This window comes from Carlito syrichta, unplaced genomic scaffold (assembly GCF_000164805.1).
Source record: "Carlito syrichta isolate Samal-C Ts95f unplaced genomic scaffold, Tarsius_syrichta-2.0.1 Scaffold311703, whole genome shotgun sequence".
NCBI classification, from domain to species: Eukaryota; Metazoa; Chordata; class Mammalia; order Primates; family Tarsiidae; genus Carlito; species Carlito syrichta.
The window spans coordinates 204,732-218,330 of record NW_007255799.1 but is presented as its reverse complement, the minus strand read 5'-3'; the positions used below and the strand labels follow the sequence as shown (position 1 = coordinate 218,330).

Here is a 13,599-nt window from a genome sequence, read left to right as displayed (position 1 = left end):
GTAGAGATGCGGTCTCGCCAAGTTGCCCAGGCAGGTCTTGAACCCGCAGGCTCAGGCAATTCACTCGCCTCGGCCTCCCAAAGTGCAGGATGACAGGCTGAGCCACCGAGCCCGGCTGGGATTACAGGCTTGAGCCACCATGTCTGGCTCACAGTTGACTTTATTAAAACAGTCACTGATCATATTCCTGCCCAACCAGCATCCCCCCACACATGGGCCCATTCCAAGCCATTGCCACTGAGAGGTGGACAGGAATGGAGAACCGCGCCCCATGCCTCAAGCCCGCCCAAAGCAACACCACTGGCAAGTCAAACCAAGCGAAGTCCTTGCCATTCTCCCTTAGAAGGCCGCTGCACTCCCTGCCCTGAAGCCCTGCTGTGGGCGGTGGCAGAAGACAACAAAGACGCGTCCCCAGAGTGGCAGGTGTGGGAGCCCCGCCCAGAGGGAGAGCAGTTTGCCACGCCCTCACCTTCCTTGTTCTCCAGGATGTTGGGAGCAAACCCGCCTTCATCTCCCACATTGGTGGCATCTTTCCCGTATTTCTCCTTGATGACGTTCTTCAGGTTGTGGTAAACCTCTGCACCAATGCGCATGGCTTCCTTGAAGCTTGCTGCCCCGACGGGGAGGATCATGAACTCCTGCATGGCCAGCTTGTTGCCAGCGTGAGAACCGCCGTTGATGACGTTGAAGGCCTGGGGAGAGCAGAGCGGAGAACCAGGGCGCCAGCCCGCATCAGCCAGAGCGAGGCCCTCCCGCCCCATCATCCCGCTCACGTGGGCCCAAGACTGGCAAGGGGCACTGTGAAATTCTCCCCAGATCTCCTCATGCTTTTTAATGCTTTGCACTGGGCTATCTCCTCTGAGAGGACATCACAAATCTAGCAAACCACTCAGATATCCCCTCTCTCAGGGGACATACAGAGATGGCTGGTGACTATACAACTTATGCCAGTGCAAATTTTTCAAAAATGTATGTTTCCTTTAAGTTTTTTATTCAAATTGCACAAAAAAGCAAATAAAGAGATGGAACATATACTGATATACACACACAAAAGTTATCAGCTGGCATTACGTAGAATGTATGTTGGTGACTGTTTCATACATTAGAAAAATACAAGATAAAATTTTAATTTTTTTGGTCATAAAAAGCTCCTCAATGTCCAAAATTCCATTATAAGCCAATTATCATTGCAATAAAAGAACTGGTTCCAACACTACAGTATACAATATGAAGAGATTAGTTTTTCACTATTTCATTAAAAAGTGCATTTGTGTTGCTGGTAGGTGATCTGTGAGATGTCTCCAAGTGCAAAGGGTTAACGAGGTAAGGTCTCATATGCTGCCCAGGCTGGTCTTGAACTCCTGGGCTCATGATCCTCCCACCTCAGTCCTCCCAAACAGCTGGGTCTACAAGCATACACCACTATGCCCAGGTCTTTATTTATTTATTTTTTTGAGTCAGAGTCTCACTTTGTAGACCAGGCTGGAGTGCAGCGGAACGCTCACGGCCACTGCAGCCTTGACCTGCTGGGCTCAGGTGATCCTTCCAAGTAGCTGGAACTATAGGCACACGCCAACATGCTTGGCTAATATTTTTTTAACGCACGCTTGTAGTTCTGACTACTTGGAAGGCTGAGGTGTAATTTCTTGATTGTAAAGATGAGGTCAGCCGAGCTCGGTGGCTCAGCCTGTAATCCCACGCTTTGAGAAGCCGAGGTCAGTGGATTGCCTGAGCCCGCGGGTTTGAGACCCACTTGGGCAACTAGGCGAGACCTCATCACTACAATAAATAAAAAATTAGCTGGGCTTGGTAGCGCACGCCTGTAGTTCCAGCTACTTGGAAGGCTGAGGCGGAAGGATCACTGGAGCCCAGCGGGTCGAGGCTGCGGTGGCCGGGAGCGGCCACTGCACTCCAGTCTGGGCGACAGAGTGAGACTCCAACTCAAAAAATAAAATAAAATAAAAGATGCGGTCTTGCCAAGATGCCTGGCTGGGCTTGAACCCGTGGGCTCAGGCAATTCTCTCACCTTCAGCCTCCCAAAATGGTGCGATTATAGGCATGAGCCACTGCGCCTGGCCGTGCCCATGTCTTTTGATTAACTGCAGTATTTACCATCAGAAGCACTAGCTACTATGTCAGCTAAAGCTCACACCCTAAGAAGGCCAAGTTCTGCTGTCACCCCCCCCATCATAAAGGAACTGGAGACAGGCAAGTCTCTTAGCAAGGGGCAGAGAAGCTGTGCTAGGAGTCACAAGTGTTAAGAGATCAAGGCATAGGGGGCCTCGGGTTCACAAGGCAAAGCCGACACCCTCCAGTCCTTGCTTGGGAAGTTCCAATAAGTCACTCACCGGGACTGGCAGGATGACCTCGGAGTTGCCAGCCAAGTCGGCAATGTGGCGGTACAGGGGAACGCCCTTCTCAACAGCACCAGCTTTGCAGACAGCAAGGGACACCCCCAGAATAGCGTTGGCACCGAACTTAGCTAGAACAGAAGAGAGTGAAATGATGGCATTTCTTACCGACCTTCCTTGAGCCGCTGCCGTGTTGCACCTGGTTACATTCTGACATCTCCTCGGCCCATCATGTCTCACTTTCCATATTCAGACGAGAAATGCAAGCAGCACTCCACGCAGACAGGACCCATCTGCTTCCCCTCCCAGATGCCCTTTCTTGGTTGACAAACTCTATAGGCATGCTGCTGTCACTTGGCTAGGCTCCTGATATTTAAAAACGTGACTTCTTTTTTTTTTTTTGAGTCAGAGTCTCACTCTGTCACCCACGCTGGAATGCAGCGGCACGCTCATGGTCACTGCAGTTTTGACTTGCTGGGCTCCGGTGATCCTTCCACCTCAGCCTTCCAAGTAGCTGGAACTACTGGCACTCGCCACCATGCCCGGCTAATTTTTTGATTTATTATAGAGATGAGGTCTCGCTAAGTTGCCCAGGCTGATTTCGAACCCGTGGGCTCAGGCAATCTGCCTCTACCTCCCAAAGTGCTGGGATTACAGGTGTGAGCCACTGCACCTGGCCTTCCCAATGCCTTTTTTTTTTTTTTTTTGAGTTCGAGTCTCACTCTGTCGCCCAGACTGGAGTGCAGTCGCCACCGCAGCCTCGACCTGCTGGGCTCCGGCGATCCTTCCGCCTCAGCCTTCCAAGTAGCTGGAACTACAGGCGCGTGCCACCACGCCCAGCTAATTTTTGATTTATTGTAGAGATGAGGTCTCGCCAAGTTGCCCAGGCGGTTCTCGAACCCGCGGGCTCAGACAATCCACTCACCTCAGCCTCCCAGAGGCACGGGATTACAGGCTGAGTCACCAAGCCTGGCTCCCAGTGCTTTTCACAAGGCCTTCAGAAGACTTCACTAAGGTACCCAGCAAAGACTTCGCCCTGGACACTCACATTTATTTTCTGTCCCATCCATCTCGATCATCAGCTTGTCAATCTTCTCCTGCTCCACAACGTTCAGTTTCTATGAGGGAGAGGAGAGGGTAAGGGTTCAGCAGGGGAGGCTGCCACTCTAGCTGTACCACCTGCACCCTCCTGCCATGGATGCTACGAAACCTCAGAACCGTGCAAAATCAAAATCAATTCTGTGTTCTAGGTTTATTTTATGGGGGAAGGGGATGAAACTGCCTTTTACTGCTTGGATGGTACCAGGCACTTCTGTCACTCAACAAGGAAGCAGAGACAGAGGCTCCAAGACACAATTCTTGCGTTACAAAGATAACAGTCCATCCAGAGTCCAAAGCTACATCATATACAACTGTCTGGAACATGCTACGTGAGCCCCTGTCACCAAGGAGTGTAACTTTTGAGCAATAAAGAAACAACAAAGCTCACTGTTCATCCCAGGGATTGAGCCCTTCAAAGGCAGGTTCGGCTGCTCATCCTGGCTAACCTCAGTGACACAACCTTCATCTGCCGATGGGAATGTTTTCTACCGGTATTCCAAAGTCACTTAGCAAAACGTCTCATGACTGGTCAAAATGAGTATATTTCTCTCCCTGCTGAGACTATAAAGTAATAAAACTACGGATGTCTTGAAAACTGGCTCAAAGTAATTTTCAAATAAAAATCAGCACAGCTTTTAAAGAGTCATGATTGAATCTTAAGAATGCATTATTTTATGCACAATGTTCTTTATATAAAAGCGAAAACATGCAGAGGAAATAATTTTTGACCCCATCACGCCACGTTGACAACTTGGCCTTTTGTGGCTCTGACAAGGCATGCATTGCTGGAAGCAGCAGGCAGTTACCCAAGCTCGCAGCCTCAGAGCCCGTCCTCACCAGTAGTGAAGTATGTGCACTAGGGGAAAATATGTCAGGGAATGCCCTACTCACAGTGGTAGACATGCCGTGTAAGAATGCGAGGGAAGAGAGAACAAGGGGTGTGAGAAGTGTCAGGAGACTGGCCTGTAGGGAGCGTGCAGGCAAAGCTGCCGTGAGAAACCTCGTCTGGGGACAGGTTGGGCAGGGAGCGATCAGAGTGCCACAGAGGCCAGGCCAAGACCAGCAAGGAGGTACAGACGACAAAGGGCCCCTTGTTTTCCACAAGTATGCAGGATGGATTCAAGGAAGGGCGGGATCAGATGCAGGGAGACCAGACAGAGGCTACAGCTGGGCTTAGACTCTGTGGGCTGTCAGACTGGGTCTGCGGAGTGCCACAGGATTCATGGAGGGAAAGGCTGTCATGAGGAAAAACCAGACAGAGTTCGAAGCAGCAGGCAGTTGCCAGGGCCTGGACCTGCTTTGCCCACAGCAGCTCTGCTTTGATCTCTTTGGCATACTGAGGTTTCTTTTTTCTTTTTTTTTCTTTTGAGTTGGAGTCTCACTCTGTTGCCCAGGCTGGAGAGCAGTGGCATGCTCCCGGCCACTGCAGCCTCAACCTGCTGGGCTCCGGCGATCCTTCCGCCGCAGCCTTCCAAGCAGTTGGAACTACAGGTGCATGCTACCACGCCCGGCTAATTTTTTGATTTATTGTAGAGATGAGGTCTCGCCAAGTTGCCCAGGTGGGTCTCCAACCCGCGGGCTCAGGCAATCCACTCACCTCGGCCTCCCAAAGCAGGGGATTACAGGCTGAGCCACCAAACCTGGCCTTGAGGTTTCAAATTAAGATTTTATTTAACAGAAATCCCATTGTTATCACTGTGGACACCACCACCAATACCCCTGGAGAGTGGCTCTAAACTTCCCAAAGATCAGGACAGCTGCAGGGGAAAATAAACAACAAAAAACCAGGACTCTAAGACAGCGTTGCACTCCCTGATCCAACTCCTCGGGCTCTCAGAATTGGACACACGGGCAGCAGGCAGGTTAGAACTATGTCATGCGTGGACTGTTCTCATGCATGACTGTGATCCCATCGCCTTCCGTAGTGCTCAGAACAAACTCCTCCGTGAACAGGAAAGCCCCTGGGGCTGGGAGACGCTATGGTGGCATCAGACATATAGTTATCAGGAGGCAAGTCCTACCTTGCTAACCAGGGCAGGTGCAATAGTTTTATTGATGTGCTCAACAGCCTTTGAGACACCTAGAAGGAACAATCAAATCAAATTACTGACATGAACTCATAAAACAGGCTTGAGCAGCAATTGCTAGAAAGAACTACTGGTGATGCCGACCCAGGAGCCCACCAAGAGACCTTCCCTGGGACATCTAAAACCCCACCCCCTCCGCCCCCAGAATCGGAGGAGGGCTTTCTGGCCCAGTCTGAGTGCTCTTACTAGGACCCCGGGGGGTTAGAGCCACACAGAACAACAGCTCAGGATTATCTGCAGGGAGGTTAGTTGGCAAGACCACGCACTGGCCACACCAGCTGCAGAGACTACAGGCTCCGGCGAGTTACCTGAGTGCACAAGGCGGGTGCCAGGAACTCATTTATATACTTAACGGGTCTGGAGACGCCTGCCCAGCGAAGACGAACGGAGAAGGAAAAACGAAGAAGAATACTCAGAAGACAGAGGTGATGAGGGGCCGAGAGTGAGAGAAGGCGAGCAACAGGAAGGCAGGAGAGGGCCTCAGGGGCCGGGCGTCCGTCCTTCCACGAGTGCCGCCCTGCTGGGCGCGCGTCACCAACAAGGCACAGCACTGCCCTGCCCTGCCTAAGTCCCCATGGAGGCCACTGAACAACGGCAACACAGCTACATGTGGGGAGGGTTTTTTGTTGTTGTTTTTTTGAAGAGACCGAATCTCACTCTGTTGCCCAGGCTGGAATGCGCTGGCGCAATCATAGCCCACTTCAGCCTCCCAATGTGCCGGGATCATAGGCACGAGTCACCGTGCCTGGCCTAGAGAGCGCTCTTTGCGGTGCTTCGTCATGACTCCCTCCCAGTGCCTGTCATCCCCCACCCCCTGCAGCCTTTCTGGAGATTCCCCAATTGCTCGCCCACCGAAATGTTCATACCAAGGACGTGCTGCACATCGCCGCAAATCCCGTGACAGTGTAAGATTTTTTTGCCTCTCTCCAGAAACCAATTTTCTCCCCCGGGGGTGATATCACCCCCGTCGAGAATGCACAGTCTAGGCCAATGTGCTTTTCTGTAATGTGGTCATGCAGGCTCTGTCTGTAGAAAGGTGGGAGTTGCAAAGACACCAACGAGTCCATCTGAACACAGCAGACCAGAACCGGCTTTGCAACAGAGCACTGCTTCCATGAATCAGTCAACAGAGAAGCCAAGGTGTAGTGCTCATCTGCAGGTCACCGTTACTGGCAGGCCGTGAGCTAGTCTTGCCGTAGGTACTTTCTTGCCTGGAAGAGGCTGGATGGTCTGGAAGGCTCACAGAGCCCTCCTGGGAGAAGGGGAGACCTTTCTAGGTGCTACTTGACAGGCCCTCTTCTCACCCTTGGGTTCCTGCCTTGACAGTGAGTAATTCAGAGACTGGACAGATGGCAACAGAAGCAAGCATGAAAGCTCTTGACCTTGAGTTTCCAGGTTTAGGAGTCCTGGAATCAACACACCAACTCCCCCAGCTGGTCTGTGTGCAGGTGACTGCTCCCCACAACGAGTCAAGGCAGGATCACCTCCCCATACACCAGGCCCACCACAGAGGCAAGGAGAGGGGTCTGGGAAAGGCCAGGAGCGGGGAGACCCTGGGGTCTGAGGCTTACCCTTCCCCATGTAGCGAGTCTTATCATTGTCCCGGAGCTCTAGGGCCTCATAGATACCAGTTGAGGCACCACTGGGCACAGCAGCTCTGAAGAGACCTGGAGGGGGACAACAAAAAAGCAGCAATTAAGAAATCCAGTTACAGCACGAGCCCAAGCTCCCTCCCACTCACAGATGGCCTCTGTTATTATGAAAGGCCGTCTTTTCTTCCTACCAACTGGGTGATTCAAGCAGTCTCGAATGTTCTTAGTGTCCTTCATGTTTTTATGATTCTGCAATGCAGAACTTACTGCAAGCATAAGAAATGCTCTAGTTTAAAGAAAATGCTCTAGAGCAGAGCTTCTCAAACTCGAGTGAGCCCAGACCACCCGGGAGCTGGTTAAAATGCGGGTTCTGATGCAGAAGGTCTGAGGGTCTGTGTCCCTAACACAGCAGTTGGTGCCCTGTGGACCGCCCCAGCAGAAATACAACATGAGTCATGTAGGGGATTTCAGGTGTCCCAGTAGCTATCCTGAAACTGAAAGTAAAAGCGACGGGTGCAGTGGCTCAGCCTGTAATCGCATCACTTTGGGAGGCCAAGGCGAGGGCATTGCCTGAGCCCAGGGGTTTGAGACCAGCCTCTGCAACTTGGTGAGACCTGGTCTCTACAATAAATCAAAAAATAAGCTAGGTGTGGTAGCTCACGCCTGTAGTTTCAGCTATTTGGAAGGCTGAGGTGGAAGGATCGTGTAAGCCCAGCAGGTCCGAGGCTGCAGTGGCCATGAACATGCCACTGTACTCCAACCTGGGTGAGAGTGAGATCCTGACTAAAAAATAAAATAGCAAGCCGGGCTCGGTGGCTCAGCCTGTAATCCCACGCCTTTGGGAGGCTGAGGTGAGTGGATTGCCTGAGCCCGTGGGTTCGAGACCTACCTGGGCAACTTGGCAAGACCTCATCTCTACAATAAATAAAAAAATTAGCTGGGCGTGGTAGCGCGTGCCTGTAGTTCCAGCTACTTGGAAGGCTGAGGCGGAAGGATCGCCGGAGTCCAGCAGGTCGAGGCTGCGGTGGCCGGGAGCGGCCACTGCACTCCAGTCTGGGCGACAGAGTGAGACTCCAACTCAAAACAAAACAAAACAAAACAACAACAAAAAAATAAAAATAAAATAAAATAGCAAAGTAAAAACAAGGGACGTTGATTGGTTCAAGAGGAATCTCTGTAGCTATCTGGATAAGTATTTGATAAATGCTATTTTGGGAGTTCTTTGTCCAATAGGAACTGGAAAAGAAGATGAACTGGGGAAAAAATACAGTAAGGACAATAAAAGGTAAGAGCTTAATAATACTGGGAAACAAGCAGTGAACCAGGTCATCCTACAGACCGAGACCAGCCGTCTGGCTAACCCCACACTGTGGAGCATAAGAATGGCTTATCTCAGAAAAGGCAAGCCGACAGTGTCACCAGGGGCTACAGATACCTGCCTGGTTATGTGTGGCAGACAGGTTTAGGGGAGCAGGAAGTGTAGGCAGCCTCTTGAATCTACTTGAAAGGGAAGTAATTTCCCTTCTGAGGCGTGGGAGCACGTGGTAGATGTGTGAACTGAAGGCAAATGAATTAAGAAAAAAAATCCAGCCAGACATTTGCATCCAGTGACCTGTCCCGTTCCATACTGCACTGGCAGTGAGGTATGATCAGTAGGACACAGTCTTCTCGAAACCCACCCTGTCTTCCAGCATATCCATCCCACACTGGGTTAGGTGAAGAAGTGAAAACAAGAGGCTAAAGTCTACAGCCTTCGGGTGACCATGATGTGTCAGCACAGGTTCAGGTCTCTGGTGTGGGATGTTGACAGTGGGGGAGGGTGAGCACGTGTGGGTGGTGCACATGGCACTCTCCACCTTCTGCTCGGTTTTGCCGTGAACCTGACACCGCTCTAAGAGTCAATGACAGAGAGAGTGACAGTAAAGGTTCTTAACAAATCCATCATTTCATGTGTTTTTTTTAAAAAGGATTAAGACAAGCCGGGCTCGGTGGCTCAGCCTGTAATCCCGTGCCTTTGGGAAGCTGAGGTGAGTGGATTGCTTGAGCCCGCGGGTTCGAGACCCGCCTGGGCAGCGAGACCTCATCTCTACAATAAATCAAAAAATCAGCCAGGCGTGGTAGCGCATGCCTGTAATTCCGGCTACTCGGAAGGCTGAGGCGGAAGGATTGCCAGAGCCCAGCAGGTCGAGGCTGCGGTGGCCGGGAGCGGTCACTGCACTCCAGTCTGGGCGACAGAGTGAGACTCCAACTCAAAAAACAAAACAAACAAACAAACAAAAAAACAATTAAGACATACAAGAGAGAATGTTCCATTCATTTCTATTTCAAAAAAAGACTAATTTTACAGTGTATCAAAGAAAGTGCCCCTTTCCCAACAATATTCTAGAGTCTGGGGTCTTTTGTTGTTGTTTAAAGCTTATTAAATTCCAAGTGGGAAGTTCTACCGTTGCCTTAGGAGGCCAATCTCATTTGACAAGGAGACATCCAGAAGAAACCCCCTGAGAGTGGCCCACGCCGAGGAAGCAAAGGCAGAACCCAGGAAGTCTTTCCCCCAGTGAATTCAACCCTTAGGGATCCTTTTCCTGAGGGGTGCAGACGGGACAGGAGCCAAGGGAAGGGCCCAAGGCCTGTGACTCACAGTTGACTCAGTTCTGACCAGTAGTCTCTGTGAGCTCAGCAGAAGATTCTGCCTGAAGCGCCCTTTCCAACCTCACCCGATATTCCCACTCATAAAACAGTCGACCAAGGTGAGGGGATTGTCTGAGCCCGCGGGTTTGAGAACAGCCTGGGCAACTTGGTGCAACCTCATCTCTACAAGAAATAAAAAAATTAACTGGGTGTGGTGCGTGTATCTGTAGTTCTGGCTACTTGGAAGGCCGAGGCGGTAGACTCGCCTGAGCCTAGCAGGTTGACACTGGGGTGGCTGTGAGGATGGATACCACTGCACTCCAGCCTGGGTGATGATGTGAGACTCCAACTCAAAAGCAAAACACAGTCGGGATGCTTCTGGAAGTAACAGAGGGCTACAGAGGCATTGGATTTTCTTCTTAAAGTTAAAGAAGGGAAGATTTGAACAGTCCCCACCCTACTGTTTTTACATTGAAAAATCCTCCTATGGGGACTTGCAGACAGGTAAAAGAGCCTCTGGATTGTCGCAATGCCTCAAAGTAACAACTGCCATTGATCCTTGGTTTAAGAGTGATTTCTGGACACTGAGCTAGAGTGCTATATTTACATTTCCCCTAATCTCTTTCCTTATCAAGACAGAGACCATCCCATCATGCCCTCTCTGCTTATTTGGTCAAAGCAAGTTGACAGCCAACAACTAGGGAAGGGCCCTTTTAGGGACAAGGTCTCAAGGTATCGCCTTACCTCCTCACCTCACTGACCTAGGAGATAACTTGTGGTCTGTTTTAAACATTAAACATCAAGCACAGCAAGACAAAGACTCCATGCCTTACAATCTCCCACATAGGCTACTAGCAAGTGCAGAAGACAAAGAAAGTTTTTACAGCAACACTTTTTTGCCTAAGGTTCTATCACCTCTAGGACATTCTCTAAAATGAAGTGTGGTAGAAAGAACTATGAGATCCAAGGTGGCACATACCTTTCGCAGTGTAGAGGTCAACCTCGACAGTGGGGTTCCCACGAGAGTCAAAGATCTCTCTGGCATGGATCTTGAGAACAGACATGATGAATCTCTGTGGGGAAGCACACAGGTCATATGTTCCATAAACCATGACGCAACATATGCTCATTCATTCAAGTAATTACTTTTAAAGGCTCTTGGACCAGGAAGAATCTGTCCTGAACTACATAGTGGATGCAAGAAGATTGGTTGGGGGGGAGGGGAGAAGACTTCTGGAAAGCAGCTTGGGCCCAGCTCTGGGAGGCCTTAAACCCCAGCAATGGAGGTCTTGTCCTATAAGCGCACACACACAAAAAAGCTGAAAAGGTGTGCCAAGGAGAAATCAAATCCCACTGGGACAATGAATGTGCTGATGCATGCAGAGGTTGTCATTAGTTAACAATGAGGGTTGGCTTGGGGACAGAAAGAAACCAAGAACGTGTGGATATGAAGGTCACAAGTAAAACTACCCAGGACAAGGCCAGAAGGAAGAAGGTGAGGGGGGCCACAAAAAAAAAAATCTGGTTGGGATGTAATTCATCAAATTAAATTTGAGGTAGCAGCAGAATGTTCAACAGGTAGATATATGATAATCAGTTAGAAATGTAGAGTTTGGAGGTCAGGAATAAAGAGCTCCATGGTCTGTGTGATTTTTGCTCCTGCCACTTTCTGGGACTTTCATATTTCACAGTATCTGGAGCTTGAGCAAGACAGGACACACCAGAAATGGCATCTAATTATTATTTCATTCCAAGGGCATTCAACCTCATTAAAAAAATTTAATCATGCTATAATTTGTAAATAGAGGAAATATTCTATCTTTGAACACTACTTTGAGGGAAGAGGCATCCTTTAAAAAACACCTAAAAAAAAAAAAAAAAGAATTTGCAGCAGCAAAGGGCAAATACCAAGCCCTTAAAGAAAGTCCTTTCTTAATGTTTTCCCTTGGGGCTCTCCCCAAGGAGAAACACTAATTGAACAAGTTATGGAACTGAAGAGGAGGGGAACTGATTGAGTGTTCAGAAGTCATTATCTAGCTGGGCTCCCCTCCAACCTCTTTTCTGGAATGTTCTGAAGCAGCAAATGGCATATTTTTAAGTTTCAAAATTAGACACTGAAGTCGCTTCTGTGGCCGTGTGGTCTACGTAACAATGGACTTTTATTCATTAGCCAAGAAAAAGGTATCCAGTTATCTACTATGTTCCAAAAAGGTAAATGTGTTTAAATATATTTTTCAGTTTCTAAATTTTAGTTAATTTTGAATTTTCGCAAAGTATTTCCATCACCCATCACCCCCAAAAGTTCCTCTGGGCTGTTTCCAGTGAATCCCCCCTTCCCCAGACCTCTACTGTGATTTACTTTGTGGATTTCAGACATCCTTTTAAACACATCTTTATTACAGTACTTCAGCAGCTATTTGTCTCAGTTTAGTGACATAAAACAAAGTAATTAATTGCACGAAGTGAAAATAAAATGTAGCCTAGCAAAGCAAAACCTAGCATAGCAAAACTATTCTCCAAAGTCATGCAAGCTCAGGGGGCACAGGCCTTCACAGTTTTTCAACAGCCTGGATAGAACCCCGAGCAGTCAAGGCCTAAGTGGGTCGCAAGCACGTGATCCAATGGCCCACACCGCGCAAAGGCAAGAACGCAGCGCGGAGGAAGCAGCAGAGAGGAGGCTTTCTGAAAATATGCCCTTTTTTTCAGATGAGGGCCCCACTGTTGGTGGCCAGTCGGGGAGCAGGAGCGGCAGCAGCTCTTGCCTAACAGGGGCGCGGTCGCCCGGGGAGCTTTCCAACTAACTAACGGCTCTGCGGCCGTTTCCTCTGAAATAAGCACCTTCCCCAAGTTACATTAGTCACTGCTTATTCCGGGGCATTTCTTATTCCGGGCTGGGCACCCAGATGCAGCACTGCAGGCCGCGAGCCAGAGGGGGAGGCAGGGGGCCCCCTGGTGGGGGGAGGGGCACAGCAGCATCTCGGGCATCCCTTCCCTCCCGGCCCCTTCCTCCATGTGAGAAAGGGCCTGGCTTTCTTGAACGCCCGGGCTCAAGTCTGCGTGTCCCCAAAATCCTTTACTTGGCTGATGGAGAAGCCCCTTCCGCTCCCGACTCCGGCCGTCCTACGTGGCCCGGTGTGCTGCTCGTGACCTTCCCGGGACAGTTATCCGGGCCCGTAACTCCGAAATCACATGCTGACGCACACCTTCTCCCTTCAAAGAAACCTGGCGCCCTGCAGGGGCGCCTGGCACCGCGCCCCTGCCCCGGGTCTCAGGGTAATCGGGGGCTCCAACCCCCGCGTGGGGAGGGCGGCTCGCACGTGCGGGCTGACCCCGCCACGCCAAGCCCGCGGGCCCGCAGTCCCAGAGAAAGCCCCCGCGCCGCCCGCCCCTCCTCCGGAGTCCTTACCAGGCAGCTGGACCTCGTCGCCCACGAAAGAAACACAAGCTGAAGCAGACACCGAGGTGAGCGTTAAGCCGGAGAGATCTAGGCGCCCCGAGTCCCCAGAGCTCCTCTCTGCACCGCCCGCCCCGACTTCCTGCCCAGCTAAGAAAGACTCCGCCCACTTCTCCGCCTCCTGGGCCCGCCCCCTCGACGCTGCCTCGCCATTGGCCGGGCACGCCGTCACTCGAGCCCTCACCTCCCGGAAAGGGGCGGGGCTGCCGAGGCTGGCGCGGCCGAGAAAGGGGGGTGACCACCGAGGGACTTGGGGCGGGTAGGCCTGGGGAGCCCCGACTCCCCAGCGACTAGGTCGGGGTGCAGGCGAGCTCCCGACCCCTACTGGGACCCTTGGGCCAGGCTGGGGTCTGTGAGACCGGGGCCCCGGCGGAGGGACCGGGGTG

The 13,599-nt window shown here is 51.0% G+C and overlaps 1 protein-coding gene across 3 annotated transcripts in view; it reads right to left on the bottom strand.

Moving 5' to 3' along the window:
* The window catches only part of ENO1 (enolase 1), a 20,057-nt gene extending 6,749 nt beyond the window's left edge, over positions 1–13,308 (bottom strand). For 2 of the 3 annotated variants that reach the window (XR_002482589.1, XM_008068954.2), the window contains exons 1-7: positions 13,166–13,308; positions 10,739–10,832; positions 7,111–7,206; positions 5,474–5,532; positions 3,400–3,469; positions 2,349–2,482; positions 470–692 (exon numbers count right to left, since the gene is read on the bottom strand). Coding sequence is in view for 2 of the 3 variants with exons in the window: in XM_008068954.2 (XP_008067145.1) it covers positions 470–692; positions 2,349–2,482; positions 3,400–3,469; positions 5,474–5,532; positions 7,111–7,206; positions 10,739–10,823 (667 nt within the window). In the remaining variant the exon portion in view is untranslated. Of the gene's footprint in view, positions 1–469; positions 693–2,348; positions 2,483–3,399; positions 3,470–5,473; positions 5,533–5,847; positions 5,907–7,110; positions 7,207–10,738; positions 10,833–13,165 lie in introns of those variants that run through there. The other variant, XM_021718007.1, reaches the window with a different exon arrangement.
* Positions 13,309–13,599: the final 291 nt, after the last annotated feature.